We start from the raw sequence: 27810 nt of genomic DNA, 5'->3' as shown, positions 1-27810 counted from the left end.
CATTCATGATTTAAAGAGATGATAGAGCTGGTTGCCAACAGTCCACAGGGCAGACTTTGCTACTCAAGCAAATTCATGTGGCTCCTGAGGGACACACTTCAATGATACACCAATCATTTAGATTTTCAATGTGTGGCCACACCTGTGCCTGCCTACATTCCCTGCACACTTATATTCTTACTGATGGAGTTAGCCTCACTACTGAGGTCAATGCTTCCAGCCCCTGGGCAACAGTCAGGAAAACAGAATATAGTCTCCCACAAACAAAGAAGTTGGATCATCTCTGGTACAAAGAGAGGAAAGGAAAGGGCAAGCTTCTGCACAACATATTACAGAGACAGAAATCGAGCAACACTGCCAGTCTTACAAAAACACAGTGCTGCTTCTTCACCCTGCATGAGGTCAAGACTGATTCCTTTCCTGCCTTAACACGTACACTAAAAACACTTTGACAAGTACCTGCCACATCACACCGCAAGAGAGAAGATACTGCTAAAAAAGAATAATGTACATATTCCATCATGCACAGCGTCTCAGTACAATTCTCTCCAACTATCTATGCTACAAAGAATTCAAGTTTGTTTGTTTTAATTAAAAGGATTGTAAAAACCATGCACACGTATTTCAGTCGTTTATGGGTGCACACATAGAAACTGGGGGCTTGTCCTGCAAGCTCTTCTTATATTCCCAGGGGACCCATACAACATCATCAACTTTGTGTTGTTCTCTATTATAAGGCTGCTTAGGGCAAAACGTTTGGGAAAATCATGAAGGAAATTATCAGAAAAATTGGTTGTGTCTAGAAATGTTAAACAGAAAGGTTATTTAAATGAAACCTTTCACAGTTGAGAAAACAGATCAAAAAGTTCTTATATGAACACCTAAATTTGTACTGTTCAACTGAACAGTATTACTTTAAAATCTGAAGGCTGGATACAAAATGGTTTCTATCTGGACCTGCATGAGCAGAAGACTGCTTAAGCAGACATTTCCTACCCTTTTTGTCCTCAATGGGGTCCTCTGGGCCGCCTGAAAAGCCACTCCTTGCCTCCTCTTGAATTTCACCAGCCTCCTCCCTCTGCCAGGCCCCCATGCCCCCTCTCCCATCCTGTTCAGATAATCAGAAGTGGCTTTTCGGAAGATGCTGGGCTGCAATGTAGACAAGGTGCCAAGGAAAGCTCTGCTGGAGTGAGTGGCCTTCTGCTTGCACATATCGGGATCCAAACCCAAATAAAGTTCAGAAAAATGAGTATTCATAAACTAAATGTATGGTTCTGTGCCTGCTGTGTTGGATACAGCTCTGAAACACAGTGAACAACACCATCAAAACCTTTGAAACCAGAGCCGTGTCCCGCTGCTTTGCAGTGAATTTTCTTTCTTCCATTCCTACCAAATTATCATAAACATTCTCGGCTCCACAATAACCCTCACACATATTCAATGAAGCAGCAAAATATAAGGAGGCCTACCTGGGCTAGGCCTCTTCCACACAGTGAATACTTCTTTCAGTTTTACCCCAAAGAAACATGCACTTCAAGCTGTGAGCTAGGCGAGGCCATAATATTTGAGGTTCTGCTACAGAATAAAATACTTTCATTTTAAATTAATAAGAGAACTCTTGTGATACTTCTAGAGAACCATTGTCCATACCGGGGAACCAAATTATTTCGTTGTATATATATTGTACACTAGAATGACACACAGGATGCAAAGTATTATCTAAGTGGGAAATATATGCTACAGATGAATGACTAAAGTGTGCATGGACAAAAGTCAAAAGGATCAATATAGTATTATGTAGTTTATAATGAAATTGGGAGGGAGAGCTGGTATGGCTCAAGCCTTCATTTAAACACAGACTTTGCTTTATTCACTTTTAGAATATCAGTGGTAAAATTAAAGGTCATGAAGTTTAATAACCCAATAAGTACATTGACACACACACAACCCCCCCCCACATTCTTTATTAAAATAGAAATATATGTGCCTGAAGTCAAAATTTGAATCTTTTATATGTACTTCACTGATGGGGTTTTGTGTCAATTTTCTATATTCAACACATACAACAAAGACTTATGATTTTACTATGGTGATCCCATGATACAGAGTGTCAGCATGCACAAACTTCCATGGAAAACTTAGAACTCCATTAAGAGGCAAGTAATTTGCCTCATGGATCTGAGCTCCAATAACTGATCAGTTACAAAAACTGAATGTTGGTTTTAGGTAAGCATTATATTTCCTCGCCGTATGTAAACTGCAATATTGATCAGATCTGAATTTATGTCATAATTCTGTATGTAAAAAAACGATGTGATAAATAAATGCTCAAGCAATACCATCTTAGCGTAACTCTTTATGACTATTTACGTTGAAAGATTGAGAGCATTTGTGAATGATAAAAAATCACAGGTGGTTCAGAATGGATAATGGGTGGTTTATTAATTTAATGGGGTTCATCTCAATAAAACTAACACCTTCGAGTGAATGTTTTGAATGGCATGAAGCATGGCATAAGGTTTGGGGACCTAACCCAACCTCTGAACAATTTATTTCTGCTCTGCCACCAAGACTCCACAATTTTGGTGGCAGCGGCAAAATAATTATTTTTATGTAGACACTGCACTGGGGTGGGCAGAGCCCAGCACCTTGAAAGATATGCAAATCATCCACTCCACAAATATCAGATTGATCATTTGATGAGCGGAGAGTGTGATAACACCTGCTTTGTGCAGATCATAAACAGTGTGTGTGTGTGTGTGTGTGTGTGTGTGCATGTGTGTGCTTAGGCAAGAGTATGTGTGGAATCTGGCACGAGCCCCGCAGAAGGTTGGGCCGCCAACGAATGTGGCTCTTAGGCCATCCTAGCAACAGTAATTGTAGCTGCTGCATTCACAGAACCTTCCCCAAACTACAATGCTATATATAGTGAAAGATAGTACAGATCATCTACTGAATGGGAAGGGTAGGAGGAGGTGGAATCATAGAATTGAAGAGGTGGAAGGGACCCTGAGGGACATCCAGTCCAACGCCCTGCAATGCAGAAAGGGAGAACTTAGACACATCCAAGTGTTTCCTTCTCTCCCCAGATGATCTGTGCTGTCAGATACTGACAGCAAGAGCCATCTGGTAGGAAGGGTGTGCAAAGAGATAGAGAAGATGCTTCTAATACTACAATAGAGGAAGCCATCTTGGTGTCCTTAAGAAAGCCCTATACGGCCTAGGACCCTCGTACCTACGGGACCGCCTCTCCTGGTATGTCCCATGGAGGACCTTACAGTCTTCAAACAAAAATATCTTGGAGGTCCACAGGGAGGTTAGGCTGGCCTCAACCAGAGCCAGGGCTTTTTTGGTCTTGGCCCCGATCTGGTGGAACGCTCTGTCACCAGAGACTAGGGCCCTGCGGGACTTGACATCTTTCCACAGGGCCTGCAAGACAGAGCTGTTCCATCAGGCCTTTGGCCAGGGCACAGCCTGACTCCCTCCTTTGGCAATCTTCACAGAACTCTAGCCCAATGGTTGCCAGTGGCTTGATTTGAATTAATTTTATAATGAATGATTTTAGAATGATGTATTATTTTACTGTTGTTAGCCGCCCTCAGCCCGGCTTCGGCTGGGGAGGGCGGGATATAAACAAAAATTTGTTGTTGTTGTTTTTATTATTATTATGCTGTTGGACTATTGCGTCACAGTAATCTTCACTTCTAATTACAACTGGTGGAACATATTTATTTATTTACTGATTATACTGCCCTTCATCAATAGGGCGGTTCACATCTCACAGCATCTTAATGTTAGCTGCTATCTTATAAATGAAAGGGATGGTTCCCAAGTAAACTCTCTGAGAAAAAGGGATTTCTCAAAAGAGTAACAGAGATTGCAAACGAATTTCCATAAACGAACTTACTCACCAGGCACTGACTACTATGTCTTAATTTTTTGTCATCTCAATGCCTTAGCAAATTTTAAAACCTTACAGTGGGGGAAGCTGTTGGGGATGGGGGGGAGAAGGGAATATATAGTTTGAGTAGAGACTGGCAGAGAAGGAGTTAGGTCTCAACCTTTCCCTTACCCGAAGCGGTTTTTCATCTTTTAAATGCATTTGTATATAACAACCGTCTTCAACAGCAGAACTAGCATGATGGAGAATGCATGCCTATTGAGAACCCATCAGACCATCTCCCTCCCTCCCCTCCAATGCTTTGTGTTACTTCTAGCAAGATAACATGCACGACATGGCTTCACTGTGCTGAAAATTCCCTTGTGCTAGTAAGCAGCAGCTAAGCAGAAGCACAGAGGACAAAGAAACTTTCAAAAGACAAGGTCATGCCAAGGTGCTGCATTGATACCAACTATTGCTTACAGGACAACAGCCATGCATTCTCCATATTTTCTAATTTTGCTCTAAAAATCAGTTCAGACAGCTAGGTTGATCATTCCATGCCTACTGTGAATGAAGAGGGCAGGCTGCCAGCAGACCTGTAATGAGAAACCAACCTTCAAGGGCTGTACTTTGCATGATTAAAGCAGCTCACTGAAAAGTGCTTTACTACTGGAAGAGATCCCCTGAGAAGGTCAAATTCATACAATTTGTCAATCTGGTGTATATTTTTATATTCTAGTTCCTGGATATCTGGGCATGTTCAGGCGCAGCTACATCTAGACTCTAGAAGTCCTACCGTAATGGGAAACTTCCTATAAGGTGTTTGTAACAGGACAAGGAGATAAACAGTACAGTGGTACCTTGGTTTAAGAACAGCTTAGTTTATGAACAACTTGGATTAAGAATGCGGCAAACCCGGAAGTAGGTGTTTTGGTTTGTGAACTTTGTCTTGGAAGCAGAACATATTCCGCTTCCTGTTGAGTGTTTTCCATTTGTAAATTGAGTCCCCCGCTGCTATGGGAAAGCACGCCTTGGTTTAAGAACGCTTTGGTTTAAGAACGGACTTCCGGAACGGATTAAGTTCGTAAACCAAGGTACCGCTGTACTTTCCCCATTTTAAATCAGCATTTTGGCTCACATTCATTGAGGCCATTAATCTTAATCTACTGGTTTTGCTATTTTGACAACTTTGCATCCTGGTGACAACTTTGAGATTTTCTAACGCATATTTTAGCCCTTTCACTAAACACAGATTTATTACAGTAAAATATTACCGGAGATCTTGTAGCAGGAACTCAAAATTTAGTGATGTAAGCAGAAGAGAGATATGCCATAGCCACTGAAGAGAAGACATGCGGCATTGCTTACTTAAAGCCCCATCCTGTCCCCCCAAGGACAATAGCTGCTACCAGGATGGCACCAGCGATGGAGCCTATTATAAGATTGGTGGCGCTAGGACCTGTGACAAAGGATTATGGGAAGAAAGACATAAGAACCAACCACTTAATTAATTCACATCAAGGGAAATGTAATCAAGCAATTTTAAATAAGTGTGCTATTCAATTACTTTAAACAAACATTGTGAAAAAGGGCCAAACTTATTTAATCTCTCTTGCTCAAACATGAATACACAGAATAAACCCACTGAAATTAATGGACTTATTCCACTGATTTTAATGGGCCAATTCCAAGTATGTTTTAGTTGGATACCACCCTGTTTGCATTTCCAAATTAATTCCTTACCGGAATATCTGCTGTTACTGAAAGTCCCAACTCCAGTTCAAATGTATCCAAACTTATTACTTATTACTATTACAGATACCTAACCATGCTGCAACATTCAAATATTAGAAGTCATAGGGTGTTTTTGCTGTTTTTTGCTTTGATAAGACAGTCAACTGTTTTAAAAAGCTTACAGTATATCCAATCTCTAACGGTGTTTGAATTACTTTCGGAGAAGAAGCAACCACAGAAGTGGAGCAAGCAGGGGCAACTAATGGGTCCAAGAGCTCTTTCTTTTCGACCCCTTTACTCTCCAGGTGCATCGATGAGAGAATGTCACTGCTTATCAGAGTACATGAATTTTGTAAAGAACATTATGCTGTGAGATTAGATTCAATACACCTGGTCCTAATAACAACCCAGGGAACAAGGAGAAAAAGCATATCTACATAGGGTTTATGACTTTCTGATTATATTGCTATATGCTGTTTGCATGCTGCTGCTAAAAATTCACATTTAAACAGTAGCACCAATATTTTAAAGAAAATGTAGGCTTTGCAACACTGAGAAGCCGAATATTGTCACCTGCTTGAAATCATTTTGTGGAGCAAGCAACCATAGAATCATAGAATCATAGAGTTGGAAGAGACCACAAGGGCCATCGAGTTCCAACCCCCTGCCAAGCAGGAAACACCATCAGAGCACTCCTGACATATGGTTGTCAAGCCTCTGCTTAAAGACCTCCAAAGAAGGAGACTCCACCACACTCCTTGGCAGCAAATTCCACTGTCAAACAGCTCTTACTGTCAGGAAGTTCTTCCTAATGTTTAGGTGGAATCTTCTTTCTTGTAGTTTGGATCCATTGCTCCGTGTCCGCTTCTCTGGAGCAGCAGAAAACAACCTTTCTCCCTCCTCTATGTGACATCCTTTTATATATTTGAACATGGCTATCATATCACCCCTTAACCTCCTCTTCTCCAGGCTAAACATGCCCAGCTCCCTTAGCCGTTCCTCATAAGGCATCGTTTCCAGGCCTTTGACCATTTTGGTTGCCCTCCTCTGGACACGTTCCAGTTTGTCAGTGTCCTTCTTGAACTGTGGTGCCCAGAACTGGACACAGTACTCCGGGTGAGGTCTGACCAGAGCAGAATACAGTGGCACTATTACTTCCCTTGATCTAGATGCTATACTCCTGTTGATGCAGCCCAGAATTGCATTGGCTTTTTTACTTTACTTTAGTCCTGGTCCTAATGCCCAGGAGCAGGAAATTTATCCCTAGATCCCTTCCCCTCCTGGATATAGAGGGTTAGCACAGGAACATCTGATTTTATTACCTGTTGAGGGACAGGGAGTGGGGGGCGGGGTGTGTGAGCTGCTTGATATCAGTTTCCCCACAAAATATAACCGATGCTGTAAGAACAACACCGTCCAGTTGTCCATCTGTGCAAATACAGCAGGAGACATTCTACCTGCTCGTGATCAAGTGCTGGCTGCCTTATCTCCCCCTGCTAAAAGGACCATGCCCAAAGGCAATCTCTGCAGAGAACCCCATCACTTCACCAGACTCACCCTTGCTGCATTGGAGTGAGTTCCAGGAAGGCAGGTGGGGGAAAAAATTAAAGAACACTCCAGGTGAAATATCTTCCTCACCTTCTCACAGGCTCGTCCACCATCAGTTGCCCCATGGGAGGGATTCCTGGAGCCTGCTCTAGATGGTCTCTCTCCCACCCCACCAACTGCCTTGTGAGAAGGACCCAACCAAGCAAATGGGCCAATAAGCCTACTCCATCTGGACTCTTCTACTCCATCACCCAAAAGGCCACCTGTCACCAACTGCCCTGTGGGAAAGGATGCTGCCGACTTTATGTGTTGATATTGTTTATTGTGGTTTTCAAGAATTTATTTTAATGCTAATTGTAAATTCGTCTTGGAAGGATTTGTAACCTTCATTATAAATAAATAAAAATAAGATAGTAGAGCAAAGGTTATGTTTTTATCATCTGTATTTTGTTATGAGTTGGGTGTTTCAGATATTCTGCAGCTATACAAGGATTATTGACACAAAAGCAGACCTCGTTTGTTGCCAAAAAACAAATATTTGCCAAATAAACAGAGAAGAAAGCAAACACTGTATAAAACAAATACACTGGGCACCTCTATGCACACATCCCAGAAATTATTAAGCAGACAAAAATTGCAGGCGTAAAACATGTGGTGGACTCTAGAACTGAAGATTACCTTCTGCCACCCAAGAATGGGAGTTTGACTATAAGGAAATCAATGCTGATCACATAGCAACACTGTTCTGGAGAGATTGGACCTTGCTAATCTATGCAGCAGTCACCAGTTAAGGCTGAAATGTGATGTGCATGGTACTGCCTTGAGGACAGTCTGAACTTCAACTGGTACTGAATGCTGCTGTTTGGTTGCTGATGAGAGGAAGATGAGTGGAGCATCTGTATCAGCTGTACTGGTCACCTGTGCATTTTCAGACCCGACTCAAAATGCTGTCTTAAATCTTTAAAGCCTTCGATGTGCTTGGGATTGAGTTATCCGAAGGACCCTTTGCCCACACAAACTAATGTAACGCTGCTAAAAGGCATTCCTAGCCATAGACCTCACCTGCACTTCCACAGCCAACCCCCAAAGCTGGTCCTTTGGAGGCGTGCAGTCCCAGTGACGTCACTCCTCCTAAATCAGCCAGCTTCCCCACCCTCAGTCTTGTCTGGATTAAGCCTGGATTATCACTCCAAAGGCAATTCCACAGCCTTCCTAGGCGTTGCCAGTGGAAATGAGGTGAGCTTGGGTTCCTTTATCATGCAAAATTTGTTTCTTTCTACCTGCTTTCTCTGCCTTTTTGCTTAATTTCCAGATCAAAGAAGACTTTGAAAAATTCAGATTGTTATAATCGTTATTACCAGAAATAACTATGTGCGTATTGAAGTAAGTTAATTTAAATACACAGGAGTAACAGTTCCTGTTGCCTCCCTTCGCTGCATTAGTTAGCAAGGCTGGGGGGGATATCCTCCAGAACGAAGGGCAGAGGGAACTTCTAGGATGGGGGAAATGCCCCAAACTGGGCTTTGATAAATCAGTGGTTGCAAATCTTATAGGTGCCCACCTGGGAGTCCCGCTCAAATTAACAGGGCTCGGTAATGAGTAGACAATGTGTAGGATTCACAGTTAAGGAAATTCATGCAATGTTAAGTTTCCTTCTCCTCCTCAAACCAGCCTCCTTCCTCTTGGGGGAAGTGCGGAGCAGATGGGAAACCTACTTTCTATGAACTTCCTGAACTCAATTTTTAATAATAATAATAATAATAATAATAATAATAATAATAATACAAACTCTACTGTCATTAATGTAAGACAAATGATAGAAAATCGTGGATATACGAAACCAGTGTCCTTGTCACTTCCTGCCGTTATATAACCTGAGGCTGATACACAGAGTGTGCAGATACATTTTAAAATTATTATAGAAATTACAGGAGCAAAATAACTTGTTGACCCTATTAAAAAAAGAGATCATGTTCAAGGGAACAGTCAGCAAAATGCAGGTGAGTTGCTCACTGTTAAAAATGAAAAGAAGCAAAAAGAAAGAACTGCAGTGAAAGGTTAAACCTGGTCTGTGATATATTTCCACAAAGAATATCAAATGATTTTATCCCATGTCTATTTCTAATCCCATGGATCGATGGCATAAATGTCAATCAATGTGTTCATAACCGAAACTGATCTATCTCAAAATAATATAGCAAATATCCATAGTTTTAAAGCCCCAATCCATCTTTAGACACGTGTAACAGATGACTTTGGATAAACATCAAAAGACACCTCTAGCCAGGCCAGATGAGCACTGTGGTACAGATGAGGTCGCACATCCAGCAGTAATATCTGTTTATCTGTTGGCTTAATGTGCAGAAGCCCGTTGTCATGTACAGAGCTTCCCTACTGAATCAGAACATAACATGGAACATGGAACACTATTGGTCTAGGACTGCTAAAAACCCTAAAGAAAGAAGAGTCAACAGTTATTAAAAGCTGGCTATTGTTCTACTTTCTTATTATTCAACTTGGATTGTTTACGTGCTGTTACACTTAATTCCAATGGCAACAAACCAAATTTTATCAAATAGTCTAAGTTGTCTATTAGAAAGCATTTGGCAATGACTAATGTTTTTTTTTTTTTTAAAAAAAAATCTTTTTATATAATTTAGAGCATAGAAAACATGTAAACATCGAACTGCGTTATATAAGATTCACATACATTGTTTTATGCCCCACATTGTCCCAGACAGGAGAGGGTTAAACACTGCATGAGCATATCACATGACACAGACATCCAAATCACATGACAAATACGGTCACCACAGAACACAAAGCTAATGGGATAGTACACAGAGGGCTCAGATGCGTACAGTTACCTCACCACACTAGGCACCAAACATGAAACTCTTAGACTAAGAAATATGCTTACTCTATTCCCCACCCTGTGCCTCCAAAAATCACCCCCAGAGCCAGAATGGTCCCTGCCACTGCACCTATAAGTCTGTTAGTGGCCATGCTCACTGTATAGAGGGAAAAGGGAACACTTTTTAAAAAGCAAGTCATCATGTACACAGAAGATGTCTGAAAAGAAGAATTTTAAATGGCACCCCAAAATGATAAAAAAATACTTTCTTCCATTTGATTTTTACAGCCATTTAGAATTACGGAATTATCAGAGATTATATTTGCCTAATGTGATGCACGTCCCCTATTTAAAAGCTGCCTCTATTTTGTAACTGAGCAGTGCTTTGTAAGTAATAGGTGTGATCCGTACCCCCATGGGTGCAGCCACATGCGGGGGGAATGGAAATGGCATAGGGCTCATTGGAGTTCTGTATTCTCCTTACTCCCCCCCACCCAAGCTGGCGTTCAGCTCCATATACTGCAACACACTGGTCATTAAAAGAAAAAAGGAAAACCATTCATGTTCTATATATATTAAGGCAGCCATCCCTTTCCTTAACACGGTCTGGCATGTAGGGTTACTTGCTCTGAGAACAAAGTGGCCAGGATTCTGGGGAAGAGGGGGATAGACTGTAAATGCATGGGTCTCCTGTTGTAACGAATGAACGGCTGATATGCATATCGCCAAAGGCCACTAAAGCTCTATGGCAATGCCCTCCTTTCCATTTTAAGAGGGGACACGATTTTTAAACCTTCACAAATGACGAAACTGTTTTGTAACATCACAGGTATACTGCATACCGACCAATAAAGCACAAGAAATGCATCGTTTACATTTATGAGTGTTTTAGAAACACGCCTGAAAATTCCTTGCGCTCTCTTACTATGGGCCGAATTATTCTTCACTGCACCTTACGTTTCGTTATGCAAGACGAAGCATCTTGACCAATTTTATGGGAATACAGCATTCCAAGTAGCAATGTACCAAACTTGTGCATCATATAAACTTCATGGCTACCACTTTCTCTAAAGGTTTCTATGTTGTCATTTTTCATTATAAGGCCTACTTATGATTGCAGGGAACAGCAAGGAAGTGTTAGAGACAAATAAAAAGACCACTAGTTTATTTTTAACTTTTAATACATTTCCAAGTGGAAACAATGGAATTAATAGATGTTGCTTTCTACCTTCTCTGCTTTCTACCTTTCTCTACTGTCTCCAGAATCCAGCACAAATGAAATCAAATTTATTATCTTTCCTACAAGCTACCCAGAAAACATACTTCTTTAGCACACCAAGATTAGTGGCATGACTCTCTCTTTTCATTTTGGTCTATTACGTAACGCCCAAATATGTACCGTATTTTTCGTCCCATAGGACGCTCCGTCCCATAGGACGCACCTAGTTTTTTTTGGGGGGGGGGAAATAAAGGGGGAAAAATTCCTTTATTTCCCCCCCAAAAGCAGGTCGGGGAAACCAAACCAGGTTGAGGAACAGCAGGATGGCGGCGCTGCGCCTCCCTGCTGTCCCCCGAGCTTGTGGGGCTGGCCGATGTCTGCCCGGCGCGAGGGGTGCTCTGCTTCAGGGTGCCCCGCGCGCAGGGCGGCGGGCTGCTATCCGCAGCGTGCAGAGCCCTGCGGGGAACTCCTGCAGGGCTCCCCATGCTGCGGATGTGTTCCCGAAGTGCCGGGCGCTCTGCTTTCAGTGCGCCCGACGCTCCGGGAAGCAGGCTACTATCCGCAGCCTAGACAGCCCTGCGGGAACTCCCGCAGGGCTGCCTAGGCTGCCGATGTCTTCTTGAAGCCTGGAGAGCGAGAGGGGTCAGTGCGCACCAACCCCTCTCACTCTCCAAGCTTCAGCGAAAGCCTGCATTCGCCCCATAGGACGCACCCAGATTTCCCCTTCATTTTCGGAGGGGGAAAAGTGCGTCCTATAGGGCGAAAAATACGGTAATTGTTTGGGGACAAGAACTCTTGAAAAAGTAGGGCCAGGATTAAAGAACTGTATTACTAGTTTTTAGGGTCAGCAATGCTTTGAATTCTGTGTTGCATGCAATCATCTTTTAGTAGTGACCAAAGGTTCATAAACCATTTATTATGTAGTGTAGGTCAAAACTTCCACTGACCATGCACATGTCCTTAAGGATGTTATTTGAACACCACCCTATAATTTTTCTTGACCTTTATTCTTCTTCAAGAGTCCCAACTATTATACTGAATGTTGTTTATTTCTTTTTTTTAAATAAATTCCTTCTATCTTTATCACGCTTTGAAATGAAAGAAGGTATATTTCAATTTATGCATTGTGTTTACACATAACATTTTGTTTTTTAAAAAAACCTACCATGACTTTTAAAAAACAAACAAATGCAATCAGTACTCATGATTTGGTTTTTATCCCTGCGACTCATTACTTGTACTGATTATTTCATTCACAGAGATAGGAAGCCATGCCATGAAAGAATAAAACATTGTCTCTCATATGTTAAAGTTCAAATGGGTTGGGCTTGATGTGTTTGAACTACAATTTAGAACAAAAACCATGGGACCTCCATTCTAATGCCTAATTTTGTAGTTTTGGTTAGAGACAACTACAGAAACAACTAGAAGGGTAAAGATTTTTTGAATGTAAATTGCGTTTTAGATGGAAGCTCTATTCTTAGATGAATTTGGGAAATATGGATATCTGATTACAAAATGTTGGCAAATTATCCTGATTTCACAGTTAAATTTGTTACCATAGCCCACTGAAAATTAGCTTTTTCAGGAAAATAGTTTAACTTTTATTATAATCCATTAGGGACCTTCTGGCTGATTATATATTTCAGAGTTAAGTGTATTTATCTATATCTGAAACTGACACTGATTTTAGATCCTGGAAATGAAAATGAAAAAGCAACTGATGGATGATAAGTTCTGACAGAAATGCAATTATGCACCAGGAACAGAAGTTAATCAATTATCTTAACATAACTTACTGGTTTATATAACATCTGTAATAATTAAAAAATGCATAAATATATGGTATTATAATTGATAAGACAATCTATCTATAAGACAAATCTAAAAAAAAACCCCTACAAATTTGGTTTTTTCCTGATTTACATGGTTAAACATTTAACAGATACAGTACTTCTTTGAAGATCTTGTTTAGGTTTTGCTGAATGCTCACAATTTTAAAGACAGGGAGAGCAGAGAAAAATCTTATGCAATGAAAGAGTATGATATTTTTGTCTGAATGTCGAATGCACTCTGATTTCAGAAGATAATTTTATATGTTCACCTATTCATAAGTCCCAAATACAGCTAAACAGGTTTAAGGTTCTCATAACAGAATCCATGTCACCTTAACCTTAAGCATGGTTTCTGACCTACTTCTTTCAGAAAATATTTTTGTTTCACGAATGCTTTTAAATAAGTGACTGGTTGGCTATGAAGAAGTAAAATAATAAATTAGTGGCATATGCTGGAATGCTGCAGAGTATAACTCAAAAGCAGATTATCTTTTCAGATCTAGGGCATTTTGATCCTTAGATAATGGACCATCACCGGGAATTTTTTCACTGGGATACAAGAAAAGTATGAAAGCAAGTATGGATATGCAAACAGAGTTTTGCTGCCCAATTATGTACAGTGGTACCTCGCAAGACGAATGCCTCATAAGACGAAAGGGTTTTTCGTTTTTTTAGTTGCTTCGCAAGACGGATTTCCCTAGGGGCTTGCTTCGCAAGACGAAAACGTCTTGCAAGTTTGTTTCCTTTGTCTTGCAAGTTTGATTCCTTTTTCTTAAAACCGTGCATTCACTTCGAGGAGCAACTCATAGCACGCGGTGCGGTAGCCTTTTTTGAGGTTTTTGAAGACTTTGGTGATTTTTGAAGCTTTTCCAAAGTCCGTGCTTCGCAAGACGAAAAAATTGCAAGACGAAAAAACTCGCGGAATGAATTAATTTTGTCTTGCGAGGCACCACTGTATTAGCACACCTCACTGCCAAAGATAAAAGCTGCCTTTCAAACTGCTCTTCAGCATTGAAAACTGCTACGGTGAAATTGAGAATCAAAGTCCTGGCTTGTATGCACAATTCTTTGCCATGTACACAGCACGTGTCTCTTCTTTGGACCCTGGTTTTAATTCTCTTCCTAATGCAGCACAGCACACTTCCTCATATTGGTCCCATTCAATCTGACTGGCTCCTCCACTCTCTCCATCAGGTCTCGATTAACCTGAATCTAGGATCTTGATTCATTTTGTGTTCCGAGTTACAAATGCCCTTCTTTCTTACACATTCCCAAAGCATTTCCCAACCCATTTCTTTTATTATTATTATTTCTAAAAGGGTTTAGAAACAGGAATCAGGAAAGAAAGACTCACCTCATAGCAGGAATGGCTCACTGAAAGTCTGCCAACGGTATCCTACGGAGGAATAAAACTGGAAGATGGCAACTGCCCCTCCCACTAGAGAACAGAATCCCTAGGGATTGCACATTCTATATTGTTGGACCATCCATTTAGGAAGGTGGTAAGAATGGACAAAGAGATAGCTTTAACTTATTCTTCTTCCTATGTTGTGGCTCAGTATTGGGAGGCCCTTGAAAAAGATCAGTGTAGAGATTTACAGTAAGCATGGGGTGCCAACTCCCCAAATTGAATGAGGTACCAAGGCACTATTTCCAGCTTTCTTCCTCTGGAAACTTTGCTTTAATATTTTACAAAACTTTTAAAAGTTTAATATGCTGAATTACCACTAGGATCCAATATTTATTTCTTTCGTTAAGAGAAAATGATAATGTTATAATAAAGTGCATGCACTGTAAATTCTGCATGCAGTGGTGTATCTACCATATGTTAATCAACTTCAAGTACTAATACAGATTTTCAAAATACTCACAACAACGAACCAACACAACCCAGGAAAAATATCCATACATTGAAAAAACAGTATCTTCTCTATTCTGGGCTATATTGTAAATAAAAAACTGTCTCCCAAATTCTAGAGGTTAAAATATGGGAAATGTAACAGGGTGCACTGAAAATGAGAAAATTTAAAACCAATTTCCCCAAAAAAGTCAAGCTACGGCTGGTTCACTTTTTAGTACTGGGTTTTCAGGATGCTATGGTTAATAGATTCAAAGGGCTTTTTAAAAACCCCAAACTTTAAAGCCTGCTAAGCACGCAACAAGAAAACAAAGATCTATTTCAGCATGAAAAAAAATTAAGAATAATTAACATTTGGAATATTTCTTGATGCTTTTGTTACTTTTCTTCAGCGATATAGTCTACAAAAAACTTTCAGGAAGTCATATGAAAGAAGGGACTCCATAGCATAACTGGGCAAAACATTTAAGGCGGCAGAGGGGTGGCCAACGTGGTGCTCTCCCAGCTCCCATTAGCCCCAGCCACTATGACCAATGGCAAGGGATAGTGGAAGCTGTCGTGAAACAGAACTGGGACTTTGTTTGCTACTCCTGCTAAGCCCCCACAGTACTAAACAGGACTTAATTCTCAATAGACATGCACAGGATTGTGTGGTAAATGGCATTTGATGTCCTCCATACCGAACTTAACTCTAATAGAGATTTGCATTTAGTAAAGGATTGAAGCATTCTTCTCATGGTTATAACGTATCAAAAATAGAAATAACCAACAAACAAACCCCTTGTCATACTGGGATATAAGATTATCAATGGGTTTCAAATAGAATATATTACCTATATTATCTATGTCATTAAACAGAAAAGGCAACAGCTAAAATGTTTTCATGGTAGGTAATGATTTTCTGTGAGCACCTCTGGAACGCTACAGGTAAAAGCATAAATGCTTTTCACCTAGAATACCTAGCATAAATGCTATTTACCTAGAAACACACACACACACACACACACACACACACACACACACACACCTGCATTGTGCATGGGCACTTTGCTCCAAATTTTCCTGCTCAAAAATGTAATTATATAAGAGTTGGGGGTGGGAAGAAAAACTGAAATTACACAAACCCTTTGGTCCATTTGGTTTCTCTGCTTCTTCTTTCCTTTTGGGGTCATGCATGCTACAATCTGTCCCTGCCCAGGTATAGTTACAAATGCAGGTGGCTTCATTGCTGCATACCTAAAAGAAAAATCGGGTTACCACATAATAAAAAATAATCATACGCTTGGTTCATCTGTTAAAGTTCCTAGGTAGAGTAAGTAGTCCTATTTAGGGGGAAATCCATTTATACTATCCATTTATATATCCATTTATACATTTATATTTTTGTGAACTTGCAGATCAGAAGGTCGGCGGTTCGAATCCCCGCAACGGGGTGAGCTCCCATTGCTCGGTCCCTGCTCTTGCCAACCTAGCAGTTCGAAAGCACGTCAAAGTGCAAGTAGATAAATAGGTACGGCTCTGGCGGGAAGGTAAACGGCGTTTCTGTACGCTGCTCTGGTTCTCCAGAAGCGGCTTAGTTATGTTGGCCACATACTGAACTTAACTCTAATAGAGATTACCATTTATAGTTTAGAACTAGAAAAAAAGATGCTCTCAGATCTGCATGCTGTTCTACTGACCGCAGGAGAACTTGATCTGCATACACATTCCTTTAAGCCTGTTCACTAATGTAAAAAAGAGTTTTGTGCAGAGGCTGGTTCAGTGTGTGCTTTGAAGCACTCACACTCACATGCTATTGCTGCATTTCATCATAAACAGAAACTGAAACATTGGTCACTTGCTGTGAAGGCTCCTTTTGCTGGAGGCTACAGTGGGTTAGGGACGCGGGTGGTGCTGTGGGTTAAACCACAGAGCCTAGCAGTTTGAAAGCACATCAAAGTACAAGTAGATAAATAGGTACCACTCCGGCGGGAAAGTAAACAGCGTTTCTGTGCGCTGCTCTGGTTTGCCAGAAGCGGCTTAGTCATGCTGGCCACATGACCTGGAAACTGTACGCTGGCTCCCTCAGCCAATAAAGCGAGATGAGCGCCGCAACCCCAGAGTTGGTCATGACTGGACCCAATGGTCAGGGGTCCCTTTACCTTTTTATTTTAAGATACGCTCAATATAATATGGTTTAGTCATGCTGGCCACATGACCCGGAAGCTGTACGCCGGATCCCTCGGCCAGTAAAGCGAAATGAGCGTCGCAACCCCAGAGTCGGCCACAACTGGACCTAATGGTCAGGGGTCCCTTTACCTTTACTTACAGTGGGTTAACTCTCTCTCTCTCTCCCCCCCCCCCCCCGTCCAGAACAAATAGTGACACATGATCAAACTCTGACAAACCAGCCAGCTCCTCCCTACTTCCAGTCTCATGAACAAGCAAGAGAGAGCATTAGCGGAGGCAAAGAAACAAAGGCACACCTGACACAAACCTGTCACGTCAAAATGAGCAGAAAACGACTGTACAGACTTCTACATAAATGTGTTTCAGAAGCCCAAAGGAAATAGGTGAGGCTGGATGCCTACTGCACACCCAGCTGAAGGAGCCTTTACAGAAAGTGATCCGTGTCTCATTCCCTGGGTGGGATGCGGGAGACATCCAGACTACCGTGGGACTTCCCTTCCTTTGGTTGGAGGATGGATGGCGGCTAACAGATTGAGGTTGAATCCTGACAAGACAGAAGTACTGTTTTTGGGGGACAGGGGGTGGGCGGGGGTGGGGGATTCCCTGGTCCTGAATGGGGTAACTGTGCCCCTGAAGGACCAGGTGCGCAGCCTGGGAGTCATTTTGGACTCACAGCTGTCCATGGAGGCGCAGGTTAATTCTGTGTTCGGGGCGGCTGTCTACCAGCTCCACCTGGTACGCAGGCTAAGACCCTACCTGCCCGTGGACTGTCTTGCCAGAGTGGTGCATGCTCTAGTTATCTCCCGCTTGGACTACTGCAACGCGCTCTACGTGAGGCTACCTTTGAAGGTGACCCGGAAACTGCAATTAATCCAGAATGTGGCAGCTAGACTGGTGACTGGGAGTGGCCGCCGGGACCACATAACACCGGTCCTGAGAGATCTGCAATGGCTCCCAGTACGTTTCCGAGCACAATTCAAAGTGTTGGTGCTGACCTTTAAAGCCCTAAATGGCGTTGGTCCTGTATACCTGAAGGAGCGTCTCCACCCCCATCGTTTTGCCCGGACACTGAGATCCAGCGCCGAGCGCCTTCTGGCCACTCCCTCATTGCGAGAAGTGAGGTTACAGGGAACCAGACAGAGGGCCTTCTCAGTAGTGGCGCCCGCCCTGTGGAACACCCTCCCTTCAGATGTGAAGCAAATAAGCAGCTATCCTATCATTAAAAGACATCTGAAGGCAGCCCTGTTCAGGGAAGTCTTTAATATTTAATGCTGTACTGTTTTTAACACTTGATTGGGAACCGCCCAGAGTGGCTGGGGAAACTCAGCCAGATGGGCGGGGTATAAATAAATTATTATTATTATTATTATTATTATTATTATTATTATTATTATTACTCTTAAGTAAAGCTTCACCATTTGCCTAGAGGGGGTCAGAAGGGGATCAGAAGTTTGCCAACCCCAGGGATCTTTGCAATCTCCCATGTGCTTAACCTCTGGAACACTCTACTGGGTATAGGATTTCCTCTGTTAGAGAACAGTCTGTTGTAGTCACCTGAAAGGTGGTTTTCATGGACATATGCCCATGAAATGGGCTATGCTGCCACCTCATGCCCAAAGGCAGGAAATGCAACAGAGTTGAGGACAGAGAACGAAGACTGAACAACATGGGGACAGACACCTTTCAGGTGAATACAATGGACCATTTTCTATGGTGTCTGTCCATCAGATGGAATATACTCAAGCAGTCCCAAGATAAGCAGAGGGGAAGAAAAGCACCTGCAGCTCTGTGGAACCACCTGCTGCAACACACATCTCCTAAAAGAAGCACCAGCAGATGAAGACAAGTCAAGCTTGTACAGTGGTGCCTCGCAAGACGAAAAGAATTCATTCCGTGAGTCTCTTCGTCTTGCGGTTTTTTCGTCTTGCGAAGCAAGCCCATTAGTGGCATAGCGGATTAGCGCTATTAGCGGCTTAGCGGATCAGCTGATAAGCGGCTTAGCGGCTTAGAAAAAGGGGGGGAGGAAAAAAAACCCGCAGGAACTCGCAAGACATTTTCGTCTTGCGAAGCAAGCCCATAGGGAAATTTGTCTTGCGAAGCACCTCCAAAACGGAAAACCCTTTCGTCTAGCGGGTTTTCCGTCTTGCAAGGCATTCGTCTTGCGGGGCATCACTGTAATGAGTTTGGGGTTTAGAGAAGCAACAAAAAAGAAACAAAGGCGCTTGGAGAAGATCAAGTTGCATCTCAGCAAACGTCCAAAACAGAAGCATTAGATGCAAAGGCATCCACAGTGAAAGCCAAGTGGCCTGAGACTGCTGTGATATTAGACTGCACCAGCAGTTTAAGTGAGTCACAGACCAATGCAAAGCAGGCCCACAGTCAACTGGCCAGAGTGGAGAATGAAAACTTATTTCTTGGAGTTCATGGATAGAGAGATACAAACACCCTCTCTGACTGCTGGAAGTCCTTTGTACAATTCAAGCCAGGGGTGTAGGAAGGGGGGTGCGGAGGGTACGGTCCGCCCTGGGTGTCATCCCTAATGGGGTGACAAAATGGCACACCATCAGGGGCAGCACTTACCGCGGGGCCTGGCCTGCAGCATGCCTGAGCCATGCATCTCTCCTGGGAGTGACACAGTGCCTTGGGGCCCGCGCTGCCCGAAACGGCAGCGTGGGGCTTGTGTCCACCAGGCAGACTCAGTGGGCAGCTTGCCACGGTGCCCCCCTGGGCGGATCGCCACGCTGCCTCTGTGGGCAGATTGCCCTGCCCCGCTGCTGCGGGTGCTGGAGCAGCTAGCTACACCCCTGATTCAAGCATTTCTCAAGTGCCTATCAAACATCCAATGCCAAACTTTCTCAAGAGGGTGGACTGGATTGGGGCAAAAGGATGGTAGCACGATGTCCTGAAAGCTGTAATGTACCTGCCGAATGGACACAGAAGAAGCTAAAATCATCTTTGAGGCACACAAGGCAATGAAAGCCTTTCAGGTACTTTGACTGATCTGTTTTGTGGAAGAATGGAGGATGCCATGAAGGTATCAATAAGCTGAGCTTCAGGCACTGCTGTTCAAACACCATTCTTCTACATTCACCCACTTCAGATCCAGATATCATATAGGACGCTGGATCAGCAAACCCAAGCAAAGAGGAAGCGGTCATGGTGGCTCCATTCGTAGCCTGAGTAGGTCTAAAAACCAGGGCCAACATGGAGACTCTTGGCCAAGGACTCGCATTCACCACTCTCATCCTCTCGAGTGTTGGAAGGAGTTGCAAACAGATCCAGATGAAGCAGTCCAAAATGCCTGTAAGGGACTGGCTGGATGAGGAAGAGTGGTGAGAGCCATCCATTTTAAAAGAGGATTAGACAAATTCATAGATGATACGTCAATCATTGTCTGTTAGCCATCATGGCTATGTTCTACCTCCAGTATCAAAGGCTATTTGCTTCTGAATACCGTACGCTGGCGAACGTGAGTGAGAGAGTGCTATTGTGCTCATTTGCAGATTGAAAGCTTCCTGTAGGCAGCTGGTTAGTTACTGACAAGAGACAGCTGAATGAGAAAGGCCTAATCCAGCAACACTCACTTCTTAAATGAAATTAAAATTGTGGCCTTTATTTTCCAGATCTCCAGCTCTAGGCACAACCGGAAAAAACAACCCACCTGCTGGAATATCAGCCAGCATTTATGAAGGTAAACAGAACTAAGTACTGAGAGGAAAGAGCAATATCTCTTTCTCAGTGTCCAGTGTGAAGACACATACAGGTTAATGGTGAGAAACACTACAATATTGTTTTTTTAATTAAACTAGGAATATGTACTAATCTTAGCTGGACTAGGAAAGTGGGCAAAACTTAGTTGGGACTTACCCCATGTCCAGAACAAACTTTTCCATTAGCACCAATAGGGCAGCTGCTAATATTCAGAGACTGGATAGACAGACACCTTCTGTCCATACACATCATCTGAGGACCACACGGAACTCCATCTTCAACATATCCTAAATCTGTATCATCATCTAGAAGTACGTGGGCACAACTGGAAGAGGAAGTTTTTTTATGCTCTTAGCATGACTGAAAAGTTTATAAAGTAAGCAAATGTAACTAGCTCACAGATCTCAAAATACTCAGAAGCAAGTACTATATTGACTACGCTGAAGTCATAGTAAAACTTTGAATTATTTCAATGGGGCAGCAAGAACAAAAGCAGGTAAGTTTTAGAAACATTGATATTAAAAATTGGTGTCTAGAAGGCAATGATGCCAATACTTAAAAGAGAATGTTTGGGGCATGTACTACAGAAATGTAAACTAAACTTAAGTTTTATGAAACAAAATTTTGGTTTTAGTTCTTGAGAAGTTAACTTCCAAAATATACCTTAATTATTCAACTGAAAGTGCTAAAAATGCATTAATACACCTTGTATATGACACGACTCACCTGCAATTCACTACTACACCTTGGTGGAAAAAAGAAGTTGGGATAATTTCTCCCTGAAGATGACCAATTCGTGGAACGCCATCAAGATTTGCACAAAGCAATAACCCACAGAACACATCACTGTAAAATAAAATAAAAACATACTACATTAACGACCTGTTTTGTAAAATGGAAATTGTTCCCAAGTGCAGCTGAATCCTGCTGAAGCTGAGATTGCAATCAGGACTGATCAGCCAATGGTCAGTGGGACAGACTACACTTTAGAATTCTTGGTCAGGAACTCGAGTACAACGGATCCCTGCCAAATGCAAGGGGGAAATCGGCTGATGGGCACTGACTGTAATCCCCACTGATATAGACTGAAGGAACCTTCCTTTGCAGTAACCCCTTGAGCCTAAGCCAAACTGCAAAGAAATGGAAAAAATATTTCATTTGAAGCTGGGCCACCTGATGTTATGGTGTTGTTGGACCACTGACAGGTGGGTTACCCTGTCTACCTGACAAAATGGCCTGTAGATGGTGGGTTAGCTGAGGACCCGACTCACCAGCCAGATCCTATTCTCCACTCTTTATGGACTATGCATCTATTCAGATTATATAATGTAAAAGAATTTTAAAAGGAGATCACAGCATAGTAGAGAGTGGTGACACAAAGCACTACAAATCAGCAGGTCAAAGTGTTTCTAAGCAATGAAAATAACTAAAAGACAATATGAGCTCTGCATCAGATGGAGAAATGGGCTGTGAAATTCAGAACCCTGCTGAGCACAACAGACAGTGTCTTGTATCCTAAATGTGTTTAAATTCTCTACCGAAACTTTTATTGCATATTTATTGAACTTATATCTCACCCTTCCTCCCAAAGGAACTCAGGCCGGTTTCTTATTTCAGAAAAACAAAACAGTAATTGGAATTTCTAACCACGACATTTATATTCATTCAAAAAGGTTCAACTTACTGCTTGTTACATGGAATCCATTTCTCTCCATCCTTTCCACAGTTTCCCTTTTTCGTGCCTTCTGTGTTTAGCTTCTCATAACAGTGTTTATGAGATCCTGAAGCCTCTATGGAAGAAAAAGTGACAGTAATTTCTACTAACATACCCAGGCAAGCAAAATGCTCTCCCGTTAAAAAGTAGCCAGGAGATTAGGAACTGCTGAGGGTGCTAGAGTTACTTTTTAAAAGTGTATGTCCTAAATGCTTTGCATGTTACAAATGTAATGTTTTTGTAAAAATACATGCACCAGGAACTTGGTGGTTATTTTTTTACCACTACATAGCGGAAAGCATGTGATGCATAGTGACGGTACATTGAAAGTTTATTAAATTACATTGTGAAAAATGAGTATGAAGAAAGATCCTAAGCTCAAGTTAAGAAAGTTACAGAAATAAAATTTCCCCTCTTCCTTACTCCAAGAAAAGATTCTCAGGCAGAGGAAGGTCAAGGGAGCTTCCTGAAAAATGTAGAATGGGACGCAGGGCTGCTGCAGAAAAGGAGAATCACACAAAATTGGGTTTAGAGCCTAAGATTATTTAAGGAAATTTATGAATGGAAAGTTTTTCCTACTGTCTTCTGCTAACAGCCCAGGTACTGCACCCAACATTATTCAGGTGGGTCTCTCGGCTCCAAACAGAGTGGCTTTTGAGAGGACTCTAGAGAAAGGAGGAGGCAGCAGACTTTCCTCTATTTAAGTTTTCTTAGGACAGGAAAGGCCTGTCTCATATATATATATAGAATGTGGCCATAAGTACCATGATGGCTCTAGAATGCAGATGGAGACAGGCCTTTCCTGTCCCTAAGAAAACTTAAATAGAGGAAAGGAAGGACAGATCCTGAAGCTGAGGCTCCAATACTTTGGCCACCTCATGAGAAGAGAAGACTTCCTGGAAAAGACCCTGATGTTGGGAAAGATGGAGGGTACAAGGAGAAGGGGACGACAGAGGACGAGATGGTTGGACAGTGTTCTCAAAGCTACTAACATGAGTTTGACCAAAGTGCGGGAGGCAGTGGAAGACAGAAGTGCCTGACGTGCTCTGGTCCATGGGGTCACGAAGAGTCGGACACAACTAAATGACTAAACAACAAGAAGTGTGTCTGTGTGTGTGTGTGTGTGTGTACGCATGCGTGTGTATGCATGTGTATTAAAAACTACAAAAATGACTTTTCTGAAAATTACCTTTTATTACTGAAAAGTACAATTTTAATTGAAAAATTATACCAAAGGGGAAAGCAGGCAGCACAAACAAGAAAGAAATGCATCTGAATACAGCATACTTAAATCAACCTACTCGTTCCCCAGATGTATTTGCACTGATTATCTCTCGTCTTGCATTCTCCGTTGTAGCAACGACCCTAAATAGAAACAAACCGCAATTAATATAAATTTTGTCTTTCAGACAGGGACAAGAAAAAGCTGACCTATTTTATCAGCAACAGACATACCTTTTTCTTTTTCTTTTTCAACACTGCTTTGTTACTAAAGGGAATGGTCAGAGCAATTTCCTGGGTCAGTCTCTTTAGGAAATGTAAATTAATACTGCTCCGTATTGCATGTAGGAGATTCCTGCATTGCAGTGGGCTGAGACGGGATGCGTCCCAGAGTCCCTTCCAAATCCTACAATTTGATGGTTCCCAGTAAGAGAGCCACTTCTTCATAGGAAGGTGTAAAGGGACCCCTGAACATTAGGTCCAGTCGTGACCAACTCTGGGGTTGCGACGCTCATCTCGCTTTACTGGCCGAGGGAGCCGAAGTACAGCTTCTGGGTCATGTGGCCAGCATGACTAAGCTGCTTCTGGCGAACCAGAGCAGTGCATGGAAACGCCGTTTACCTTCCCGCTAGAGAGGTACCTATTTATCTACTTGCACTTTTGATGTGCTTTCAAACTGCTAGGTTGGCAGGAGCAGGGACCGAGCAACGGGAGCTCACCCCGTCGCGGGGATTTGAACCACCTACCTTCTGATCGGCAACTCCTAGGCTCTGTGGTTTAACCCACAGCGCCACCCGCGTCCCGTTTCTTCAGAGTAGAGGACTATAAAATCTTAACATGTGAAAAACTGGATTGTTTCCCCATTGACAGATGCTGCACAGATACCAGTATCCAACAACCTCAGAATGGTCATGTTGCTATTGTCTAACATTTATAAGTTATGAGGGATTCGAAGGACAGGGAGAGAATGTTGCGAGAGAGGTCATTCCAGACGTAATGGAGCACACCTAGAAGACGCTGAGTGCAGGTTAGAATCTGATTCCTTAAATGCTGAGGGTGGGTTACCGTATTTTTCGCTCTATAGGACGCACCTGACCATAGGACGTACCTTGTTTTAGAGGGGGAGAACAAGAAAAAAAAATTCTCCCCCTCTCTGCGCAGCGCCCCTTTAGCGAAGCAGCAGGAGAAACGGAGCCACTTCCATTTCTCCTCCCGCTTAGCTGAAGGAGCGCTGCGGCTTAGATGAAGGGGCACCTACCCTTCAGCAAAAGGAACCCGAAGCCTCCGGAGTGCAGCAGGAGCGCTCCCACTGCACTTCGGAGGCTTCTCATTGAAGCCAAGGAGCCTGCATTCGCTCCATAAGATGCACACATATTTCCCCTTAGTTTTTGGAGGGGAAAATGTGTGTTTTATAGAGTGAAAAATACAGTATATATGCAGGCTGAGCAATGGATACTACTATTGCAGGGGTGGCCAAACTGTTTCAGCCCAAGAGCCACGTGCTCAGGATTGTGGAACTCTTTAAGGCCCATAGGTCAGCTGTGGGCATTGCAAAACTGGCCAACACACACTGCCTTGTACACTCATATCAGAACACACACACATTCAGAAACATACGCACAGGCAGGGGGGCAGACACACACACACACAGAGAGATTGGCAATGCATACACTCAAGGCAGTCTGCCCCCTACCGTTCTGCTTTCTATCCCAGAGAAAAGCCCTCCCACACACCTTGCAAAGCAGCCTCTTCCTCCTCTGGTTTGGAGCCTGGCACAATGGTGCTGGAGATCAGGAAACAGAGAGGAGTGCTCCTTCCTGTTTTCTGAGCCATAAAACCTTGCAGTGGCACCACAACTGAGGGAGACGGTTAGCGGTTAGCGGACGACTTCACAAGGTGGCAAAGGTGCAAGGTGGCAGAGGTGGCTGAGTTTTAGAAGGCCCTTCATAATAGCTCTACAGCAGAGCGCGGAGACATGCACTCTTTATCTAAAGACTTTGTAGTTTGAGTTTTCTTCTTTAATAATGAAAATAATAATAATTTATTTATATACCACCCATCTGACTGGGTTGCCCCTGCCACTCTGGCTGGCTTGCAATAAATTAAAACATCTAACACAGCAAAACAGCAAACATTAAAAACTTACCTTTTTTATAAAAAAAAACATGAAGTGGCTAGAAGCCTCTTAACAATTAAGACAACATAAAAACAATGAATGAAGCAAACAGCAAACAGCAAATAAAAAGACCAAGAGATAAAAAATATAGCCTGGCAAAAAATAAATATTCTGTACTATATATATTAAAGACTTACTTACCTGATTTGCATCACAAGCAAATCCATCTTGCTTATGAAGATTTGGTGGGCACTGAAGGATGAAAGGGATCATCTCATTACAAAGGTTTGAATTATAGGACAACACATTTGGTATATAGGCAGACAAAAGAATACCAAGAGAGAGCAATTAAACAAAATGTTATGAATACTGAGGTTGGCTGCAACATTTGGTTGCTTAATTGGTTAGTTTAAATGGATTGAAAAGACACCCATGATTAACTAGGCAGCAGATTTTTAAAATGCTTAATTATCTTTAGCATGAGTATAAACTATAAAACTGCACATATCATTTTTTAAGCATCTGCCTCTCTTTCGCACAAAAATGAATGCCTCTTTTAAAATAATACCTGTTACATCAGAGAAAAATGGGGGTAAGCATGTCTGTGCATCTTTAATTGATTCTCTTACAATTAATTGCCCTGGCATTTCTTTACTTGATAATCTACTGCGCGCGCACACACACAAACATGAGCAAAGATTGTTAAAGATGCCTGAGTTTCTTTTTAGGAAAACACAATTCAGGCTAGGTTTTAGGAATGCACAATAATAAATTAGATAATAATAAATTAATCTTCTCCACATCTCCCACTCGCTGAAAGAATCTTACAGTCCTCATGAAAGTAATAATAATAATGATTTCACTGTTTTACAAGGTAGTATGGAACGCATCTAACTTAATTACCTGGCCAGAGTCCCCAGGACAGATCTCTGTAATATCACACTCATTCACTGGAGAGCGACATACGAAGCCTCGGGGAAAGAACTGGAAGTCAGAAGATTTTTTATTGATAACTAAGATGGCTTAAATAAAAATCACTCCAAGCATGCATAGCTTTTCTTTAATGAGCAGGAATAATGATTAAATAGAGGAATGCGTTTTTTACCCCACTGGTGAGAAGGCAAATTGATTCAGGGTGGGGTGGGAGAGAGGTGTTGATTTTGACTGGAAAAGTGACAAGAAAGGAAGAGATTAAGCAGCCCCTCTAGGCATCACTCCTCTGCTCTCAGTGATAGCCTCCGTGGCTGTTTCTGTGTAAAGAAGTCAGGGGCAGTTTAGCAGCCAGCAACAGTTAGCTCATTGCAGCTGCTGGGAGTTCGTGACCAGGAGCTTGTGAACAGGGGTGTTTGCGAGGGCATTTAGCAGAGACTTTTGGGGGGCGGGCGGAGTACTGTCTCATGGTGTGCACAAGACCAAAAGACATGGAGGCTGAGAGAAGATGCTGCAGTGACCTGCAACACTGGTTTGTCTTCCTGCTGAAGAACGTGCAAAAGTACACTTGTAGCAAGTGCAAACTCGCTGTCTTGATGGAAGAGAAGGTACAGCAGCTTGAGGGCTGCTTAGCCACACCTCAAGCCCCTGGACAAGATGCAGAGTTTCTCAATAGAGCTGAGTGGACTGTGCTGGAACAGCAACACAGGAGGGGTGTCCCTAGGAGAAAGATTGCCCATTGCAAGACACACACAGAGGGCCCATTGCAAGAGGCATTCCCTGTGAATCACAGAAATAGGACTGTCAGGAAGCAGTGCTGTGTCATTGGAGCTGCAAAAATTGATTCTATGCTCTCATCTCAGACACCAATCCTGGGCCTGAGTAGCTGTGACAGGTACAGTGCCCAGAGTGATTCCTACCATCCCCCAGAGGAGGAAGAGACAGGGGGTGGAGTTGGAGGAGTCATTTTTCATTCTGCCTTCTCTCTGTCACCCAACAGCATTTCTTTGCCTTCTCC

At 42.5% G+C, this 27810-nt stretch overlaps 2 protein-coding genes across 3 annotated transcripts in view; one reads left to right on the top strand and one right to left on the bottom strand.

Annotated features, from left to right (window-relative positions):
* PLEKHM3 (pleckstrin homology domain containing M3) overlaps positions 1–27810 on the top strand; it is a 798157-nt gene that overhangs the window by 609004 nt on the left and 161343 nt on the right. The window lies entirely within an intron of this gene.
* The window catches only part of ADAM23 (ADAM metallopeptidase domain 23), a 77115-nt gene that overhangs the window by 7885 nt on the left and 41420 nt on the right, over positions 1–27810 (bottom strand). The window contains exons 18-25 of the mRNA XM_083707117.1: positions 26766–26846; positions 26064–26114; positions 23827–23890; positions 22496–22601; positions 21538–21657; positions 20968–21136; positions 16056–16167; positions 5252–5342 (exon numbers count right to left, since the gene is read on the bottom strand). Coding sequence (XP_083563243.1) covers positions 5252–5342; positions 16056–16167; positions 20968–21136; positions 21538–21657; positions 22496–22601; positions 23827–23890; positions 26064–26114; positions 26766–26846 — 794 coding nt within the window. The remainder of the gene's footprint in view (positions 1–5251; positions 5343–16055; positions 16168–20967; positions 21137–21537; positions 21658–22495; positions 22602–23826; positions 23891–26063; positions 26115–26765; positions 26847–27810) is intronic.

The sequence above is a fragment of the Podarcis gaigeae genome, assembly GCF_964106915.1.
Source record: "Podarcis gaigeae genome assembly, chromosome: 1".
Taxonomy (NCBI): domain Eukaryota; kingdom Metazoa; phylum Chordata; class Lepidosauria; order Squamata; family Lacertidae; genus Podarcis; species Podarcis gaigeae.
This window is presented reverse-complemented; position numbering and strand designations above follow the sequence as displayed.